The sequence below is a fragment of the Sardina pilchardus genome, chromosome 22 (assembly GCF_963854185.1).
Source record: "Sardina pilchardus chromosome 22, fSarPil1.1, whole genome shotgun sequence".
In the NCBI taxonomy this organism is placed as follows: domain Eukaryota; kingdom Metazoa; phylum Chordata; class Actinopteri; order Clupeiformes; family Clupeidae; genus Sardina; species Sardina pilchardus.
The window spans coordinates 8,358,854-8,381,012 of record NC_085015.1 but is presented as its reverse complement, the minus strand read 5'-3'; the positions used below and the strand labels follow the sequence as shown (position 1 = coordinate 8,381,012).

Below are 22,159 nucleotides of genomic sequence, written 5' to 3'. Positions count from 1 at the left end.
ATACAAAAATGGTTATTACAAAAATATGATTTTTTTTTTCTCTGTTAAATTACAACCACAACAAAGAATTCATTTCCAGTAAGGTCCTTCTAAAGATCCGGCCTCTACAACTTAAATTTATATTGCAGGCATGGGGTGCCTTTTGAAGCAGAGGGAGAGAGGAACAGTGAGGAACAATCTCCCAGGGATTTGAGCACGCACATGGATTTGATTAATGCTTCCTATGTCCACAAACATGTTCTTTCGTTCTAACATGAGGGATACTAAAACATGCTTCCTGTGAACACACTTTTACATAAGAGGTTCAGTTCCTGACCCGCAACATTGTTCAGAGGTTTTGTGGAAAGCAAGAGTATCTACAGTAAATTAAAAAAAAAAAAAAAAAAGCTTGCAGAGGTAAAAGGGTTAATGCAAACAATGAACAAATCACAGTATAAACAAACAGTATTTAGCTTTCAATCAACTCAACTGAGTTTTTTGTTGTCAATGAACTTAGTATACATGCTTTATGGCCTCTTTTGTGGATAAATCTCTTTAAAAAAAATCGACAAGTAATCTGAACAGATGTAATTTGTTGATATGGGATGCAAGGATTGTAGCATCTCACTGAATAAAGTCTTTACATATACATTTACATTTATTCATTTAGCTTTTCATTCAAAGTGACTTTGTATATGTTTGACATATGTCAACTCTATTACAACGGACCCGGAGCAACATGGGGTTAAGTGCCTCGCTCAAAGGCACAATGGTGGCAGCCGGGAATTGAAACCACAACTTTTAACCACTATGCTACCACGGCCACCCACCCGTCTTTCAGCATGTCACAGGTCTTCTTGTTGATGACCTCCCGTAGCTTGCGCACGCGCTTGACGTTGGAGCCAATCACGAAGCTGTCCGGCTGCAGGACGGCCATGCCATTGGTCACCTCGCCCATGATGATGACTTGGCCGTCGGCGGCGGTCACGTTGGGACACGGACACGCCCAGTCCATGCTCTGCAGCGTGATCTCGAGCGGCTCCTTGCCGAAGAAGCGCAGGCCCATCTTCTCGTCCTTCAGGATCTCCTCCACCGTCACCAGGGCGTGGCCCGAGTCCTGCTCCTCGGTCATCTCCGTCACGCGGCCCAGGATGACGTAGTCGGCCCGGCAGAAGCTGGTGACCATCTTGTGGCGCGGCTTGCACGGCTTGCACTGGTGGTTCGTGGGGAAGGGGCACGCGTCCTCGCAGGCCTCCTTGGTCTTGAAGTTGTTGTCGTTGCCGCCGCAGCCGCCGTAGATGAAGGACTGGCACTGGTGCAGGGCGGCGCTGTACGCCCAGCGGGGCTCGTAGGCCTTGCACGGCCCCTGGAGGCCCGGCTGGGTGCAGGGGGCGCCCAGCTCCGGCCGACACGCCAGCATGCACGACTCGTACGAGTCAAAGTGGTTCTGGTTCTTGCCGCAGTTGCCGTAGGTGAACGTGAAGCAGCTGTTCCGCTTGGCCTCGTAGTACCAGCTCAGCCTCTCCTCGCCGCAGTCCTCGCTGTCGGGCATCTTCAGGCACTCGTCGGCGGCGAAGCGGGTGGCGTTGGCCTGCTCCTCCCTCTTCGCCGGCTCCTTCTGGCGCACCGACAGGGGGTAGTGGGCCTGGACGGAGCCGGCCGAGTTGGCGGCGGTGCAGGTGTAGACGCCGGCGTCCTGCAGCTGGGCGTTGTAGATGACGAGCTGGCCGATGTTGGTGACCACCACGTTGTCGCGCACGCGGTTGGGTCGCATCACCACGTTCTCGCCGCCCTCCGTCTGCTTCTCCCAGGTGATCTCGGGCCGCGGCCTGCCGGCCACCTCGCACAGGAAGCTGGCCGTCTCCCCGACGTACGCCGTCTGGGGCGCGGGCGTGCCCACCAAGACCGGGGCGTGGACGTCCACGGGCGTGGTCAGCTGCTGCAGAGGGGTGGTCGGCCGGACGGTGGTGCCCGCGGGCAGGGGGCTCGTGTTGGGCCACGTGAAGCGGCAGGTGACCACGGACAGCGCGATGCCCTTGGAGCAGGCTTCGGCGTCCATGTAGCACTTGTTGTAGTAGGTCATGCCGTCGGAGGCGCAGGTGAAGTGCGGCTCCCGCTCGCAGCGGTCCTTGCACTTGCACACCGGCTGGCCGTCCCAGATGTCGCACTCGGAGCCCTGCTGCGTGCACATGAACTTGTCGCAGGTGGCCTCCTTGGGCATCCCCACGGGACCCGAATTCCCCTCTCTGATGTAGCGGGCCGCCACACAGCTCCGGTTCCCACACACATTGGAGCAGCACTTCTCGAAGGTTTCACATTCCTTGGTGAAGCAGAAAGAGAAGAGCATTCCTTCAATTAGTCTTAAGTTTTGCTTTGTCAGTGTCTTTAAGTGGTTTGATTAACTTCACTGTAACAGTAGGCTACTTCATATAATCACTGTTTTCTTAAAATATCTACTCCAGATGAATGTAGGCAAAAACTACTAGAATGTAATAAATACTAAATCACAGTTAAAATAGATTAAATATCACTGAACATGCAACAAAAATACAGTACCAAGCTTGAAACCTCATAGAATAGTTATATTATTAAGCACGCATTTCTATTTCAATCTGTCTGATGGCAAATGTAAAAACTCACCTGGTCTGATTCACATTCTCTTGTGCAGGTACTCATAGCATCCACCCAGAGGTTGGGATTCATGTCATTGGGACAAATGCCCGCGTGAGAGTACGTGACTCTAGGCAAAGTCATGGTCATTACGCGATCGTCCATGTGGAAAATCACGTAGTGTCCAGCCAGGAACCAAATCCAGCGAGGGAACAGCATCCACCACATCTTTCGAAAATGGATACTGTCTAAGCACTTAAAAAATGTGCTTGAAATTTGTTTGTAAATTGCTTGAAAGTAGTTAAGTTAATTTAAGAACTGAGTGAAGTTTTCAAAAATTCAATTAGTGCAAAGTCTCAGAAGCCTATTAGCGCTGGCTTGGTTGCTGTCGCAGCAGTGTCAGGTCAGGCAAAAATCTGTTCAGTTCTGTTCTGAGGTTGTATAGTCTTGAAAGATTAAGTCGCGGTATTTATACTCATACTGTCAACCAGAACTGCTTGTCCTTAACGGCACAGGCGATTAGCCTGACCACATAACTCGTCCTTGCGCGCAAAATGACAGTTATAAATGGCTTCTGAGTTCTGAAAAGAAACTCAAAAACATCTGTCGTAAAGTTGGGTTGGTACTGGCAGGACACCTGCCTGTTTTAAAAAACTGTTGACTTGCATTAACCATTTGCGCGCCATTTCATACACTCGCGCAACAGGAGGAGAGGGCGCTCTGTACAGTGCGCGAGCTCTGCGCTTAACAGAGCCTACATCCGCCTCATTGAATAAAGTCTATAAATATGGAAAAGTTAATGAAAAGAAACATTTAAAAGAAAAACTGAAATTAAATAAATAAATGTCAAAATCAATCAAAATTATTGAATGTTGTCTTTACGGAATGATGGATATTCATAATTCAAGACCACTTGTTTTGTACGCCTGTTCAGTTCTCTGTTTCGCTCTTTCATGGTTCTTAAACCAACAGCTGATTGGATAACTGTATCATACAGTACATTCATTTATTTACTTGTAGGCTACTATACTGTACCTCAAAAGCACCTGTGGAGATGGCTTCTCTTTACTGAATAAACAGCAAATTAAGTAGCCTAAGTATTGGCTTTGATAAATCCTGACATGAACAACCATTTTGACATGAACAAACATTTCAACCTGAAAGTATCAACATATTTTCAATTAATGGTGTTGAAGTAGCCTAATAGTCTCTAATATTCTGCATGAAAATGAACTAAAGCACTAATGTCTTGCCTTTTGCTCCAGAAGAAGATACTTTTGATTTATTTACAAGCTCCTTTTATGGGGGCATTTTTCAACAGGACATGATTGTATAATGGGCTATCAAACATTTAGGAACACATGGAGACTATTTTCATCTTTGCAAACCATAGCTGCAAACCTTATGTGAGATTTGTATCCTTCAGAAGTGTATGAAAGAAAAAAAAGTGTTTGCAGAATCCGGAGTGAAAAAAAAAAAATCTCCATCACCCAAATCTAAAGTACGGAATGTGGCCAGGGTTCCGCTGAGGACACAACGATGCCCACACTTGTTCCTCAGGAATGACCACCTGTGACAAGAACTTCTGGAGAAAACTCATCCCCAGGAGTCCTGTCATATGAATCTCCATCAGTTCCTTAAAGAGCATGACATCCCCTTAAATAAATATGTTTTTTTAAAGATTATTGAGTTTTGGAATCTTTTGGACTGAACTTGTTAGGGCCATCATTCCTGATTTTTTGTGCAATGAAATATATTTAGCTGAGACTTTTTATACATTTTGTTTTATTTAGAAACAGCTGGGGGTAATAGCTCTCCAGCATCTTTTGCAGTATTTGATTTATTTTTAAATTGTATACATTATTAATTGCACTCAATAATAATAATATACTTTATATTTTTAGAAACTGGTTCCTGTTAGATGAGTCTTGCAATATGTTTGTTGATGTTTCTAAGTTGGTGTTGAAGTTGAACAAAACTTTGTGTACTCTCACACTCTTATGTGTGAGTGATGTTCTACGGAATAAAATGAATGAAGGAGAAGTGACACAAAACACATCTCCTGTATCTGCAGTATTTGGTTGTCAAAGCAATATGATTCATAACTGCCATAACTGATGTTTATATTAATTCATTACGCCTTTTTTATTCACATATATGAAATTGAGATTGACATTTGCACAAAAGTATTCATTTTGTACATACACACACCTGAAGCAAATATTCTGATTCTTAATAGATCTTCTGGTCAACAAACTTAGCATCCCTTCCTTTGTACAGTACATCTAAACTAACATCACTAACAACAAACTAACATTTATTAGTAGATGCAGAACACAAGGCAATAATAATGCTCATAGTGGCATGTAAAAACAAGTTATACTGTACACAAGACCAATTTTGTTATACCTCATTAATCCCCATCACACATGCAATGCATCAGCATTTACAATACTTGTGTTGATGCCATGGATTAGCTCCTAAATCAAATGCCTTCCTCCAGGCGCCCGATCATGAAAAGGAAAAAAATCCTGTCCTCAGATACCCTTTGTGGAAGTATGAGAGCACAATCGGTTGCGTTTGGATGTCAAATGAGGACACAGCATGCAGGCAGAAAGATCTTTAATCAGCATTTGTGAGATTATTGTTCTTAGACCACACAACACAAGCGTGTAACATTGTGTGATATAGGCTACATGGGGAAATCCAGTCGGGAATGTTAATAAGGTTCACAGATGACTTGAGAAACCATCAAGATGAAGATAATGGGGAGAAGCTGGAAAATGCATTTTCTTTGGGAATGTGTCCTACCTGTGTACTGATACGACAAACTATATTTCTTTACCATTTGTGTGTTTGATCTTGAAAATGAAAGACCAGAAACAGAATGAAATGGCAAAGTGGGCAAAATAAATCCATGGGTTAACAGTGACACATGGGTTTATTTTTGCACAATCTTTCATTTCCGTCAGTGTGTATGCTGTAGCATGCAGTTTCTATTCACACAAAATGAGCTGTAGTCAGCAAGGCTGGTCGCAATGATTAGTTTGGTGTGTCAGTTTTAAACACGATGCATTTTCAAACCCTGTAGGTCAATATTCTGTTTAACCCATCTCACAACTATTTTAAGGCCTTTGATAAACTGACAAGACCAAATGTCTAGTCCTTGCATTTACCAGAGGTTGTATGGATGAAACAGTTTATTATGGTGTGACACAAAGGCATTTGACTATACTCGCAGTACAGAAAATGCAATAATGGATTGCAAAAAAGGGACAAAAACCTGATTAACAGTAACATCACGTTTTTAACCGAAGAGCTTTCCTCAGTTCACAGCCTTTCATCAGGTCAGTCAGACCCACTGCAGTATAGCAGGCAGCTCAGCTGACACGGAGCCAGACTCAGGGTCCACTTTAATCACTTGCCACATGGAGAACACAGTGTTATCATCAAACGGACACGTCTGCCTGTGATGGATCACTGCAGGGGTAGTTGGAACGTAGCACATTCTTTCATGTCTGTCATATCGGAGTTTGCCTTTACCTTATGTGCCCTTCTCGTAAGGGCACCAGAGGATCTTTGATGAAATACCTTTGGCAGCGGCTTGAATAAACTGTTGTCAAACAGTGTTTAAAGCAGAGTGTGGAAAGATGCATCTCAAGGGTATGAATAGGCAGACAATGATAGCCTGATTATTTCTAGAGATTAAAGGACCAAAATAGCAAGGTGGTGTAAATGACTGCAAAAGTCTAGGCTTATTTACACGTGTGAGTATGATGCCCTTTAAAATCCACACTAGCTTTCATATTATTTCCCTGATTCATCACAGTGAGTGGGAATAGACTTGTTTATACTAACTGAACATTTCCCAGAAATTGTGACTGCACAGGCCCTTCCAGTATTGAATCCCAATGTGTAAGCATCTTTTTATATTCATCTATTTGGTTAGATGAATGTTTTTTTGTTTAATGGTAACTTCTACAGAATAGGAACCCTAATTTAGACAGTGGGCAAAGTACAATGTCAGGCAATGAATCTGTAGTTCATGAATGAAAATCTCATGCATCACCTACACGCTAAAAAATAAAGGTGCTTAAATGGTAATTTAAATCTCTGAATGATTCCATGGACAGTCAAAACTCTGTGTTGAACCATTATATCAGGCGAATTGTTGGTTCTTTGAAGCACTGAAAAAGGTTCTTCTACAGTATGCATTGAGCTTTAGAGTGTACATCCATTGTGTGGTGTGTAGAAGCAGTAAACTGACCCACCGGCATTTGATCTTAGGATCTTGCCCATGACATTCAAGTAAGAAATGGATTCCTGCAATACAGAGAACTTGGTTCTTTAGATTCACCTTGATAATTCCACATTCCTATTCATGTACAGTAGCACTTGTTTTCTTAGTACAGAGTATGTGTGGTTTTATATCATATCTACTTTAACCAGAGGTGGACGAAGTACACTATTCTTTTACTTACTGTAAGTGAAGTGAAAGTATAGGTACACCATGTGAAATATTACTCCAATACAAGTCAAAGTTTTTAAGTCAGATTTTTACTTATGTCGAAGTACAGAAATACTTGCTTTTAATACCTAAGTATTCAGAAGTACAAGTATTATTCCTTTTAATATATTGAAATGTTCCTTATATCCAGCAAAAAATATCTTCCATCTTACCTACCATACATTGCAACTGTTCAAATGGACACAGTATACTTATTTAAATCATTTACACAATCAGTTTCAGTATCAGTTCACAAATCTAAAACATTTCACTGCCAAATACAACACCAGATAACTCAATTATGAATAGATTTTTCATCATTTAATAATGTAGGCTAAAGATCTATCTATGTGCAATGTCACAAACATTGGCTATACAGCTGGGTCTTCATTGTCATATGACCATATTTTTTCCGTAGAAGTGTTCATGAGCTGAGCAAAAGAGAGGCAAATTATGACATTATTCACAGATATTCTATTGCTAAACAACAGAAGGGTTGGTGTCAAGTTCTGAGAATTCTCATGCTAAATCAGCAATTGCAACATAGTCCAATGACTATGCAATTACAGCAGGCTAGCCTAGAAGAAGTCATGAGATTGATTTTTACATCATAAAATCAAATTGAGATTGATAGCTATGAGTTCTGTAAAATGTTGCATGTAAACAATAAAATAGGAAGATATCATTTTGTGGGCCTGTCAGGTGATCTGTCTTTTAAATGTAGTGGAGTAAAAGTCACAAGTTTCCGAAACTATTAATGCTCAAGTAAAGTATACTTAAGTACTCATACTTAAGTACAGTAATCAAGTACTTAGTTACTGTCCACCTCTGACTGTAACCTGCTTTGATAACCTTTTATATTTCAACTTTCATGATCATCTCTTTGTAACAGAGAAATGCACACAGAAAAGGGCTGGTAAATGTAAATGGCAAATTCTAGTATGTCTATTTAGTAACTCACCAAATCTAACTCCATCTAATGCCAGAATTCACAAACTCACAAACTGAACATATACTGTATGACCAAGTGCCATGTGATGGAACTTTAGTTGCTAAACTCATTACTAGTTTAAAGAAACTAAAAATAACACACAAAGGCATTTTTGCTGATTAACCGTAGCTTCCTACACAGACCAAGAATACTTTGATATGTCTCTTGTCATGTCAAGTACGAAGGCATTCACACCTCCGCAATGTGGGGCCCAGGGGCCTAGAGAGAGGCAATGCTTCACTCATCACATTATACCCAGAGAACACCACAGCAAGCCCGAGGCCGCTATGAATATGCGCTGTGAACATTGTGGGGGAGGGCGGGTGGGGAGCCATCCTCCACACCTCAGACATCCAACGGAGAACATTTGGCTGGCTGACTGACAGCAGAGATGATTCCAGAGATAATGGCTTCTCTGTTTTTGAGCTGGTATAAGGAGCTTCTTGCTTTGTCACCACTTACCCCACATTCTCTCACTCTTCTCCTTTCTAAATTTGAATCTAATCCCTTGGCCCTGGGGGTGATTTTGGTCGATTGGAGGCGAGAGGGTGCCAAGTTTTCTCATGTTTATTGTGGCTTGGCTGCGGGGGAAAGACATTACTTATCATCCAAGCACATTTGGGATCAGTCAGTTACTCTGCTTCGTCAACTGTCAGAGATGATGGTGCGGGTGGTGGGGGTGTGGTGGGGGCGGGTGGAGCGGGGTGCACCACCACCACTCTCATCATCCTCCTCCTGGCTAAGAGGAAGAGAGATGTTCCTATTCTGTTTAGTAATGCCTCGATGAAATGGCTCCATCACACGTAGTCCTTCGACCTGCGGCAGAAGTGTTCATGCTGCAATGAATCTGAGCGTAAACTGCTCTCCCATCAGGAAGTCTGTGGTAGCCGCCAGGGGTTTGTCATTCACTAGGAGCCTTAAAGACAGCAGCGATTCATATCAGATGATGAATGTTGCTCTGGCACAGGCGAACAAGTCGTGACTAAGCTTGGGGTAAAAATAGCTACAGAAGGGATTGTAAGGATTTTTGTGGGGCCATCTCATTCTATTGAGCAATTTCCTTGATGAAATGTTTGACACACAAAATTAATGATCCCATTTAATGGATTTTTTTAGAAATGAAGTTGACACTTTGGTCTATACATGAAAGCAGCATTTCCCATCATTTTTAGCACTATAAATGAATGCCTTTATCTACATCAATGTACATGTTTTTTCCACATTCCGGCATTCAACAGTTCCATGTTTTCCAGTGACTGAATATACTGCATCTCACTGTGTGGTATCTATATAAGCACTGAAATATTCCTTGAACATCAACATGTGATGAAGCACATGCTGACATCTTTCAATTAAATAATTCTCAAGTGCCCAGTTTGGATATAAAACTATTTAAAACATCAAACGCTGGTATTTCAAAGAGATGGTTCCTTCAAAAAGGTCAGTCAGTGTTTGTTACCTTCTTGCTTTGACTTCAATTATAAAAAGTCAACGATTGCCTTAATCTGTCCAGTTTGACTGGCTGGCCTGGATTTATCTGTTCAAAAAATCCCTTAGAGCAAATTTCTGCAACTTAATAATTTTTCACCTATGGAATGAATTTGCTTAAAGTAGCTCTTGCAGAGATACTGTGCTGTCTAAAATTAAAATTGATAGAGAAATGAAGCACTGAGAGGGACATTTTTAAAGGGTTTTGAAATGGGTAAAGGCTAAACATATATCCTATCCTGTGGGTTCATAAATTGTGTGTGGTATGGATATGAATTTAGGTCACCTTTTAAACAATGTGGATTTTTTTTTTTTTTTAACCGACTCTACAACTTTACATTAGACCAGAAAACAAATATCACAAATAGGTGTTCATCATGCATCAGTCCCAGAATGCAGAAGCCCCTAAAGGACTGTACTTGACATCTATTGTTGAAATCTATCTTTAATACCGTATATTACTTCCAATAAGACTTCATACTCATGACTTATACAGTATTTTTTTTTTTCATAACAATTTAATTTAATTGTGCTTTTCACTGACTTGTTAAATTGAGCAGATAAATTCATACAGTATGTGTTGCAAAAATAAACAAAGAACAGGAGCAGAAGTACCTATAGCAACAAAATAATAGTTACAAAGCTAGCTGTCTATCAATCAAATCAATGAATTAACTTATCAATCCATTTAAGATATTTGTGGTTCATTTCTTTACTGAAAGCAGATAATAGTGCTGATTGCAGGGATTAAAGCAAAGCTAATGGATGTGGCCGGCATGATCAGACAATTTTAAAACCTTAATCTATAATTATTTTCCAATCTTAATTAGCCTGACCAACATCTGAATTCTGGCACAGTGTCTGACAACTTTAAGCCCTGTAGTTAACTAAAAATGCTTTGCTGAAACTGTCAGGGTTGTGAGGGTTTACACTGCAGAAATATAGTACTAACTACTAACACAATACAAACATAAACGGGTTTGTCAAAAAAGTGGACACTAAATTAGCTTCTGACAAAATGTTTTCTTTTCCATTTAGTTAGTTACAGTATTTTATGATCCAATGCGCCCGAGCAAACAAACAAATAAACAATGCTTGAAGTATAATTCTTCGACTAATCACCACCATATGCTCAAACTCATATGGCATATGCTTTGCAACAGACTGTATGAATAGTTCCCTAATCTATGCCATATTTCCTCTTAAACCCACACCATGGAAATCTGAAATCCACAAATACTGAGGTCTATCCAACTGCAACTATTAAAACTGTACTAAAACAGTTGGGGCATTGGCCATATTGTAACGAAATTAATGTTCTTTTCTAGTGCATGTACTTTATTTAGTGAAATTGATCAGTGTTTGTATGTACAGACTACAACTGTAACCTTTGGTAGCCTACTTTGATATTTTGCACAAAAATGTAAATGTTGCTAATAGAAAAACATTTTGAAGTTCAAATTATCACTTTTGAACTGAGGTTTTTCTCCGTTAAAAAAATTAACGACAGCACACAGAAACAGAATATCATTTTTTTTTTAATAAATGCATGGACATCACTTCAATTTTGGTGGTAGAATTCAAGTTTTTTGTTCTTTATATTTGTTTTGATTTTTTTTTTATAAAAAGAATCACACGTAACTGAGACTAAATATTTTCCCTATTGAACAACTCGCAAAAGGTAACTTAAATAGAACAGTACAAAAATAGATGGGCTTATCAGAACTTGCTCATTACAAATAACAGTGGCACTGTAGGTTTCTGTAGAAAACACAAACACACAAACACATATACAAACAAACAAACAACAAACAAACATGAAAATGACAATGGGTCCTGGCTTTGCATTTGAGTATAAAAAAGACTCGTACATTCACTGGCACTCGGTATTGTCTGAAGGCACTGTTTAAATCACGTAGAAAGAGGGAGAGGGTGAGAGAGGTCACCGTGTTATCAAACCAGTCCAGCATCTTTTGCCATGCCATAGAAGATTCCTCTCTGGGAAATAAGGTTTGTCGGTGTGTCGAATTCTGCTATCTGTCCCTTGTCCAATACCAGAACTCTGCAGACAAGAAAGAGAGGAAATCATAAAAGGGACACAAAACCAAATCATCCAAATTCACACATTGATGGTAAGTCCCAAATCCAGCCACTGTGTATTAATTCACAATTAAATACGCTATTCATGGCTAGCACTACTGTATTCTAGTCCTGGACTAAATAACCATTGTGAGACAACAACTCAGCAACATACAGTACATCTCTACAATGAGACATAACCTATTTTCACACAGAATCAGACCTGACTATGACCCTAGGACTATCTCATGGATGTGTTATGATTCCGCTGGATTTGGAGTTGCAGGTGAAGCGGATACCTGTTGTAGTCCATGATTGTGTTGAGCCTGTGTGCGATGGTGAACACTGTGCAGTCTTCAAACTGTGTTCGGATGGTGGATTGGATGAGGTCGTCTGTTTCCAAGTCGATGGCGGCAGTCGCCTCGTCCAGGATGAGGATCCTCGTCTTCCTCAGCAGTGCTCGGGCCAAGCACACCAGTTGCCTCTGGCCAACACTACACACACACACACACACACACACACACACACACACACACACACACACACACACACACACACACACACACACACACACACACACACACACACACACACACACACACACACACACACACACACACACAAAGAGAGATACACATGATTCAGCCACACAGGACTCTACTCTACTCCAACTCCAAATCAACATTACCCTTTTCTATTAGAAATGATAGAATAAACAAATGAACATCAAAATAACATCTATCATCTATTCATTTTTAGCCATTTTTAACAGAAAGGCTATAAATAGCTTTCTCAATTTTAGATTCTGCTGCCCATAGCAAAGGATTATGAATCACTCAACATGGCAAAATAAATGCAGATTATTACTGTCAAAATTGAGACTGTCGAGACATTTGGATAATCCCTCATTTTCTTGTCTTTGATGCATGTCACGGCTTGGTGGTGGTGAAAGTACCTTAGGTTCTCTCCTCCTTCAGAGCATTCCAGGTCAAGTTTGGATGTCTGGTTACTGACAAACTTCTTCAGGTGGGACAGCTCCAGTGATTTCCAGAGGTCGTCATCGCTGTACTTCTCGAAGGGGTCAAGGTTCATCCGCAGCGTCCCTGAGAACAGAACGGGCTCCTGTGGAGCGCAGGAGACGTGATTAGAACAGAGCATTGTCCCCCCCCCCAAAAAAATATTCCGGCTTTCTTGGGAAAGTTGAGTTTGACGTCAACTATTGTCGGAGCAACAGTAGGAGTTCCATAAGGTACTCCTGAAAGTAAAGGAAACATTGGAGAAAATGCCTAAATGTCTGAATGTTTCTTTTTGTCTTGTCTTGTCTTGTCTTTTTAATCTATTTATGCTTCCGTATGCTATGGACCCGGCAATCGAGTCTGAAATAAAGAATTTAATGAAACTGAATATTGTGTTTAAGACACAATAAAGAGTAGCATTAAGGGGAATGTGTATAGAGACACCAGTAGAGGAAGAAATGGCACAATGAAGCTGGCGAGTTGGGAAAGAGCATGTTGAACATGGATGGAAGATTCCAAGTTGTTACACAATTCCTGAACATGAAGTTTGTCTGAACACGGAGGTCGTAAACCGATGGCTTCCTCTACAACAATAATCAAAGACACTTTTGTCTAAGCAAATAGTTTGCTGTTCAGCAGTAATGTATCATATCTGTCTGTGTGGTTGGCTGCAGAAAATAGATCTTAGGAAAGGCAATCAAGGTCACCTACCAAAATAAGAGCACGCCATTTCACAAATCACACTTAAGCCACATTAAACCATATTTTACAATCTGGCAGGCAAACCTATAACCATTAGTTACGGTTGCTTTATGCAGGCAAAGAACATTAATTATCCTCTGGAGATGTTACAAGCTTGTTTTGTTAGCCTAGGGGTAGCACAGGCCCCTTTTAAAATGCCGCACAGGTAAGTGCTATGCTACACATTATGGCACCACTCAAAAGGAATGTTTTATGCCAGCACGAGGAAACAAAAATCCAAATGCTACACTATTATGAAATAATAAACTCTGACATGTGGCCAAGAAATTTATAGTGGAACGTCGGTATTAACAAGACACATAAAGAACAAAAACAAGCAGGGGGAGGTGGGAAGGTGGATGCTGGGGGGCCCCGCTGGGGGGTCGGACGAATGAACGGACCTGAGGAATGATGGTGAGTTTGGAGCGGAGGTCGTGCAGGCCGATCTCGGCGATCTTCACGTCGTCGATGGTGATGTCGCCCGACGCGGCCTCCAGCAGACGGAACAGGCAGAGGGTCATGGAGGACTTGCCAGCGCCAGTCCTACCCACAATGCCAACCTGTTAGCAGGGAGAGACAAAACGATAAAAACAGAATGAAAAAAAGAACTGTATGAAATGGGCAATTGATACTGTATTATACAGCAGTGACATTTGTGATGTGATCTGGGAAATCCTTCAAGTGGTGCAATTTTACAAACGTATTATTCTTAAAGGGACACTTCACCGATTAGCAATAAGCTTTGTATCTTTAGAAAAACAGTCATGTTTTTGAATGGTCGTGCATCATTCCCTCAGTTTGCCTTGAGATGGGAGAAATAAGGATTTCAATGTTGGACTTCCTGCTTTCAATGACGTAAAAATCATATTCCATAGTCCTACTCATGGGTTTCATTGAAATCCGTATTTCTCCCATCTCAAGGCAAACTGAGCGAATGATGCATGACCATTCAAAAACATGATTGGTTTTCTAAAGATACAAAGCTTAATGCTAATCGGTAAAGTGTCCCTTTAACAACATCCAATTTTCTGAGGGGATGGTATCCACGATGTTGCAAGGGGACAGTGCCCAGAATGCTGCCGGTATGTTATCAGAATTTTAAGTTGGTGAAATTTCAACAGAGAGGGTTGAAACCGAGGGGGAAAAAAGTGCACCATATGAAGGGTTCTACAAGATCGCTTCACATTTGGGGTCTGAATTTCATGCAGAGCGTGGAAAACTATCTAACACATACAGACACTAGAATGTTCACTGATGCATACAGATGAGCACAGCCAAGGGTGAAGACAACCGAAATGCATGCAACATTTTTACAAATCTCCATTTTAGATGTTATATGAAATGTCTGAATAATTCATTCATTATGTAAAAAGGTGGACATGCTTTGCAGAGAGATCTTATTAGAAATCGTTGGCTTCATCCAGCAAAATTTGAAATTCAGACTAACTGATCCTTAGGACTGTGCATCACCACCACCTTTATCAGGATATATGGATATGTAAAGTATCAAAATAATACTGCCAATAATGATTTCCTACTTCAAATTGATGTACATTTTGTATTATGTTTTACAGTAAAAATAAAAAAGGCACATTTAACATGATTATATTCCTTATAATCATCTTGTGTTCTTACTGCAGTCTACTGACATTGAGTTGATACTGTGTTAATATAAACAGTCTACAGATCATTGTCTGGGGTTATGGTTTTGGTTATGGGATTGACTATTATTTACTTTGTTGTAAACCATTTCATTTCAGCTGTTAAATTCAGTAAAACTGGCACCACAATACAGTGATTATAGACATAGTTTTAGCTTTTTGCCTTTGAGGGATCTTTGTTTTTTTTAGTTACACAAATACAATGAAGTATTGTATGACATTTTTTGATTCTCACCCATAATCTTGAAAAAACAATAAGCAAAATGTACTTTAGTCTATTGCTAATTAATCAGTAAACTAAATTAATTTAGTTTAACTAGTTAATTTAAATATCTGTCACTGGTCAGCTATATGCACTATATCTGTAGTCTGTGCAACACTTTAAAAACATTAACTTGTCAAAGAGTGAGAGCGAGAGTCCTCTTTTATGGGGACGCACCTTCTCTCCGCCCTTGACTTGGAGTGAGAGGTTCTTCAGCACCAGATCCAACCCCTCACGATACCTCACACTGTAGTCCCGGAACTCCACGTTCCCCTGTGGAGGCCAGTTAGGGGGGGGCTTCTTATCCTCGACCTCCCAGGGAGCCTAGACATGCAAACACACACACACACACACACACACACACACACACACACACACACACACACACACACACGCACACAGACATGTCGTACACACACACACAGACATGCCGTACACACACACACACACACACACACAGACATGTCGTACACACACACACAGACATGTCGTACACACACACACAGACACACAGACACACACACACACACACACACACACACGACACGACACGAACACAAACACACACAGAAGCCAAACACAAATAGGGAATAGGTTACACAAATGTTTTCCCACAATTAAGCTGGGGAACCATGAACTGGTCATAGACAAGGAAGACCATGTAAAGGGTCAATGTCTGTTCATGCGTCTTTAACCTAATTCCACATCTGTATGAATGGGAATATACATTTATGCTACACAAGTCTTGTTAACTTCAAGGTCAGTGTTACATCGCATTCATATTGGCAATTATGATCAATATCAGAAATATTTAATTAAATATCACATTTAACTTAATATTTATTTAATGACTGTTAAAACAGTAAAAACATAAATGTTACATATTTAATATTTGCCACTCATTTACTGACTACTGCTATTTTTATGCTTAATGACATCAAATCAGAATAAAAAAGGGACATGAAGCGATCTACAGTAGGTATCTAGGAGTCTCTGTTCAACACCAAAGAACATAATGTGTGTGTGTGTGTGTGTGTGTGTGTGTGTGTGTGTACTGTAGGTGAAAGACAAAGAAAGAGAAAGAAAGAAAGAGAAAGAGAGAGAGATTTGGCTGTCCGACTTGCCTCGGTCTGTGTCTCAGAGTATTCCTTCACTCGCTCTACTGCCACTATGTTACTCTCCAGGTCAGACGTCATCCTCACCATCCAGTTCAGTGACATAGTGACCTGTTTCACAAACATAACACAGGCACATTATAGTTCCATACAGCCATAAGTGATGGGGGGATACAGTAATGTCGAGTGTATTAGCTGCATTATGTATTTCGGCAGGACTGTTTTATGCAAGTAAAAAAACAAACAAACAAAAAAAAAACATATTAACACCATACTAACTGCCCCCGTGTATTAACCTCATGGTCGAAGAAATTTTGCTAAATTAATGCATAAACCTCGGTTAATAGTTACGGTAATGACTCATTTAAAAGTCAACAATCAGCAATAATTATCATACTGTACATCATATACAGTTGACTGGACAGGATGTGTGAGCAAGGAGGATGGCTTACATTATTATTGTTTTTTTTTTTAATCAAAATGAATTTTTAATAGGGAATTTGTGTCGTTTTTACGATCATTGCCTAACACACAGCAGCTAAACACAAATAATCTCTTGCTTTGATTGCGAACACAACAACTTGACTCGCTGTGTGTGAAACATCCAGCGTTGTGAACACCTTGTATCCACTTGTCAAGCAAGCGTGTAAACGGCACTGACACAATCCTGGCTTGTGCTCTGAGAGCAGCACCTGCCGGCTTCACAGAGTAATTTCCCCCTCTCCTCTCCTCTCGTCTAGAGCAAACACACTTTCAGCCGCAGGTCACATGACTAGCTGAAGATACATGGTAGGCACCCAGTAGCACACAGTATTTTTGTTTGTTTGTTTGCTTGTCTATTCTTTTAAATTATTTGTTTATTTATTTGACATAGATGTCGGGTGGGTACATGCCAGCTAATAGTATGTATGTATGTATGTATGTATGTATACCGTATGTCTATATGTATGCATGTACTGTATGTATGTATGGATTGTATGTATGTACAGTATGGATGGATGGATGCTTGTATGAATGAATATATGTATGTATTTATTGATTTATTATTGATTTATTTATATTTTCTTCATTTAGTTTATTTGTTTGCTTGTTTGAGACCAGGGTTGATTGACAGGCATCGTGCGGACTCACCTGGAGCGCGTAGGACACGGAGAGGCCCACCAAGCTGTCGGTGAGATGGTCCTTCCCCAGGACGGCGAAGAGGGCGGCGAACAGCACGATGCAGTTGCCGATGAACTCGATGCGTACGCCCAGCCACCTGTCCACCACCCCACAGCCACAACAACATCAGGATCATCAGCAAAACCCTCGCAGACAACAGGAGCGGGTCAGGCCGACAAACATCGAGGCTGACTCACGCCCGAGCCCTCGCTAAACGCTGCCCACGCCGTGGGCGGGCAGGATGTTTTTCTAGAGGTCACCCAGGGAGTGGAGCTGCTGTGTAAAGGGCCTTGCGTGGGCACCGGAGCACAAACAAACCCGCCCGTATTGATGCCCATCCTGGTGCCGGCGAATGCAAACACCCACTCGCCCTGACTAACAAACCTGTCTTGACTGAGTGTGTTTGGCTAATACGGGCAGCACACAGCAGCGCACCTTCACCAATCCCAATTGGGCCCCTGTGGCATAACCGTGAGTCATACGCACTCACAACTTGGGAAGCTGAGAGGCAGGAGGCATTTAAACTGCAGTTTGTTATTGAGTGTGTGCATGCACCTGCGATGGCCAAGGGCCCTTAAGTTTACTAAGTCTACTCAAAATGTTGCGTTGGCTTCCTCGAATATCTCTGAGCATTCTCAGACAAGGAAAACAGTCATCAAATCATGATTAATTCCACCATTTGAGGCTATTAAATACAATAAACTCAATAAAAAATTAAGAGGCTTTGAGAATTGTCAGCCAAAAGATTGGTTCATACTGCTTCAAACAATTCCACGGTTGTTAAACAAATAACTAACGATTAAACGACTAAATAATTCTGCAACTTCAAGACTGACCTAAACGACAGTTCTTCTCGATATGCATGTTAGGGGGAGGAGGCGGGGAAGAGGCGGGGGGGGGGGGGTGGGGGGGGGGGCTGTGAGACCCTGCGGGCGTGAGTGTGTCCACACCTACCTGTTGGCCACGATACCCGGGTAGTAACTCTTTTGGTTCTCGTCCACTTTGGTGTCGCTCAGGAGCACGAAGGCGACGCTGCGCCCGTACGCCCTGATCACGCTCGTGCCCGTGATGGTCTCGGAAAAGTGGGAGTATATGGGCGACCTACTGACCGACTCCAGCCGCTTAAGCTGCCGCGACGTGGCCACGTAAAATCTCTATGGAAGGAGATCAGGTTGGAGACGGAGGGAGGGAGGGGAGGATGAGGGGAGGGGAGGGGAGGATGAAGGGAGGGATGGAGGGGGGGAGAAGGAGAGGGAGGGGTATGAAGAAAGAGACATACATTGTGTAAGATCTGCACAGACAGCTAGAAATGTTTGTCAGCAACAGCTACTGTACGCTGCTGACACATCAAAGGCAAAAGAGGTGAAGACCGAGGGAAACCATTTTCAGGGTAATTGTGAGGTCTGAAATTTGAATAAATTCTGTCCGTAAAATAGATGCTAGGCAGAAATGCAGAAAATAAGGTCCAATTTCAACCCAATTCATTCATTCATTTCTATGTTCAACTCTGAGGATGGTTTGCCAACGTCCTTCTCTCATACAATTCATCAGAAATGCTACAGCAGAATCATTTCATGGAAACATAAATACTAAACATTTTGCAATGGGAGAAAATAGAAATGATAAATTACCACAAATTACTATAGAATTACCTTAGAATTACCATTGATTACTAAACATTGGCATTTTACAATACTAGTAGCTGACAATTTACATAGAACATTACAATTCAAAACATTTCCTTCACCCTTGTAGCACTGAAGAAACTGTTAACATTTAAGAGTCATGGCCATGTTAAAACGAAAACAGCCAGCCCAGCAGGAAACATGCAAAAAGCATTTGAAAGCAGCAACAGAAATATTTGAAAGAAAAGAATAGGCACAGTTGCTTACCAACATGCAAAGAGTATCAAACAGACAAAAAGCAAGAATGTGACAAAAACAAGTTGAGGTAGGAGGTAGTAGTATTCAATCAAATGCAGCTGAACAAAGGTTCAGGCTCAGGGACCTACTTCCTTAAGATCGGCGATGTTTAGAAGATGTATAGAACTACTGATGCAAAAAATAAAAATTTCTACACCAAGCAGTAGCAAGGCTAAAAAAACACCCACACCTCTGTTTTCAGCTAGCGTGATGCTAGTCAGAGCGGAGTACAGTCGGCCTACATGCACCGAGCCACTGTAAATCACCAGCGTTTACTCTCAAAGGACTCATGGCCTTCTACTTGATCGTGGTTATGGTTAGTTAAGCATACATTTGATATATGTATGTATGTATGTTTTTTTTTTTTTTTCAATCTGTCCCCATGGAATCTCCACAGCCGTGGGGCTATACATTGGGTTAAATATATACAGTAAGTACATTGGCAGCTGATTCAGAGAGAAGATTCTCAATCTGACCGTTGCAATCATTGCTACTGTAGTTAATGATGGCGTGGTTAAGCAGCCAGTTAAGAGAGGTCCCCCAGTAAGTTAAGCTTCTGCCTGACATGGATGGTAGGCATTAGTGAGTTTAGTCGACACATTTTCAATCAAATGTTAATCTAATCTACGCAAGATGCAGAGAGCCATTTAGAGAGACATTCGACCCGTACATCAAAAACACTGGTCTGTGACAACAAAGAACACAGTCTACAACAACTACGACACACTGTTCTTTAAACCAGACAGTCCGACATAGCAATGTCTATGACAAACTCAAAGAAATCAATTGCAATCAATTGAAAACGTATGCACCTCTATCATCCATAGAAGGAAACATGACTTCAATTGGTATGGAAAGCTGATGAGAAGTACACTAACAGTTATCCTGCAAAGTGCAGCTTCCAGCTCTGACCACCAGGGGTCATTGATTGACATAAGACTCAATGAGGCACCAGACACAGTGTGGCGCTCAGATGGAAGTCTGGTAAAAGAACAGCAGTTTTTCACACAACTGAGTCAGGGTTCACTGCTTGCTGTTGAACCACGACTCTCTAGCCACTCAAAGAAATGAAAAGAAAAGAAAAGAAAATAGCAAAAAGATTAACTACTACCAAATCACATGCTACGACTGTGGCACAAAGACGTCATACAAACAAAAAAAGTACCATCTTAAAATAAAACACAACAACTCGTAAACTACACAGTGATAACACGTATGATGTTATATAGCATGCTTGTCAGATATTAACAAAACAAAAACAACAACAAACAACAAACAAACAAAACAAAAAAAAAACACGAGTTAGCAGACGGTAAATTCCTATTTACCTGGACCCACCAATAGAAGAGCATTAACGGCACTATAACTATGAAGATCAGAGGGGTGAGGGCAGAACATATGAGCAGCACATCTAGAGTGTACCAGAAAGTGCGCATCCAGATATCAATATTGTCTGGGATGAGCGTGTCTATTGTGTCCACGTCTTTGCTGAAGCGGTTCAGGAGCCTCCCCGAGGGAGTGCGCTCGAAAAAGCCCTGCGGCGCCCGCAGCACGGCCTGGAGCATGTGCTGGTGGGTGTCGCGCGACGCCTTCAGCATGCTGTAAGCTCGGCACAGTAAAGAGTTGCCAATAATCAGCAAACCTGTTTGTGGAGGGTGGAGGGGGGGGGGGGGTGATGGAGGGGAGGGGGGGGGTGGGGTGGGGTGGGGGGGCAAAAGGAGAAGGGTAAGGGGGAGGGGAGGGGGGGGGGGGGGAGAGGGACAAATGATGAAGGATGGGTTAATTGTTTTTGTCTCGATTTTTTGCTCCGTAGCTTTTTGTTTTACTTTTTTTTTTTTTTTAAAGAGGAAAAAAAAGGTTTATTTTAGCAACCGTTTCTTGGGCTGCATCTCCAGAACTGTAGGCGGAGACAGGTCAGAGGGTAACTGAGTGGGTGGGGGTGGGTGGGGTTGGGGGGTGGTAATAGAGTGGCGGCATAGGTCAGCTGAATCCGCTTGAGATAAAACTCACTGTTAAAACTGAAAAAAAAGTGAAAGGCAAGACTGGTTTCTTTCTTATGCCAAGATAGTCCCATGACCTGCCCCTAATATGGCATTTCTTCCTTTTCATCCATTTATGAACCCGCAATATAGTCTGCAGCACTGTAAATAAGAATATTTGGTAAAAAGGCACTTCTGCACAAGTAAAAAGACTTCACACATCGACTTGCAATTCCAACTACTAGCCACTAGGGGGAGCCCGTGCGCCATTCTATAAAAATGAAGGAAGAAACATATTCGGAGTCATCACATTCTCCAAACAGAGGTTACAAGTGCGGCTGCTGTTGCTTCACATTTCACCACAATGCCATTGCAGCTGCGTAACCTTTGTATACCTCAACACATCCTGATCCTCAGACAGTGTGTTTGTGTTGTACGTAGATACGTCTGTATTTGTATGCGAGTGCACATGCAAGCACATAAGAGAGTGTGTGTGTGTGTGTGTGTGTGTGTGTGTGTGTGTGTGTGTGTGTGTGTGTGTGTGTGTGTGTGTGTGTGTGTGTGTGTGTGTGTGTGTGTTGTGTCTGTGTGTGTGTGTGTGTGTGTGTGTGTGTGTGTGTGTTTGTGTCTGTGTGTGTGTGTGGGGGG

At 41.7% G+C, this 22,159-nt stretch overlaps 2 protein-coding genes across 3 annotated transcripts in view; both read right to left on the bottom strand.

The window, feature by feature from the left end:
* Nucleotides 1–672: 672 nt before the first annotated feature.
* On the bottom strand, nt 673–2,890 carry wfikkn2b (WAP, follistatin/kazal, immunoglobulin, kunitz and netrin domain containing 2b). The gene is made up of 2 exons (XM_062526533.1): nt 2,620–2,890; nt 673–2,299 (listed from the first exon to the last, which is right to left on the bottom strand). Exons 1-2 carry the CDS (start codon nt 2,815–2,817, stop codon nt 788–790), a joined length of 1,710 nt encoding a protein of 569 aa, XP_062382517.1. The 5' UTR covers nt 2,818–2,890; the 3' UTR covers nt 673–787.
* An 8,212-nt stretch (nt 2,891–11,102) lies between these two features.
* Nucleotides 11,103–22,159, bottom strand: part of abcc3 (ATP-binding cassette, sub-family C (CFTR/MRP), member 3) — a 54,431-nt gene continuing 43,374 nt past the window's right edge. The window contains exons 23-31 of one of the 2 annotated variants that reach the window (XM_062526232.1): nt 20,861–21,174; nt 18,565–18,764; nt 17,581–17,707; nt 16,459–16,560; nt 15,512–15,658; nt 13,813–13,971; nt 12,610–12,776; nt 11,954–12,148; nt 11,103–11,637 (exon numbers count right to left, since the gene is read on the bottom strand). In XM_062526232.1, the coding sequence (XP_062382216.1) occupies nt 11,529–11,637; nt 11,954–12,148; nt 12,610–12,776; nt 13,813–13,971; nt 15,512–15,658; nt 16,459–16,560; nt 17,581–17,707; nt 18,565–18,764; nt 20,861–21,174 (1,520 nt within the window). In that variant the 3' untranslated portion in view covers nt 11,103–11,528. The remainder of the gene's footprint in view (nt 11,638–11,953; nt 12,149–12,609; nt 12,777–13,812; nt 13,972–15,511; nt 15,659–16,458; nt 16,561–17,580; nt 17,708–18,564; nt 18,765–20,860; nt 21,175–22,159) is intronic. The other variant, XM_062526233.1, reaches the window with a different exon arrangement.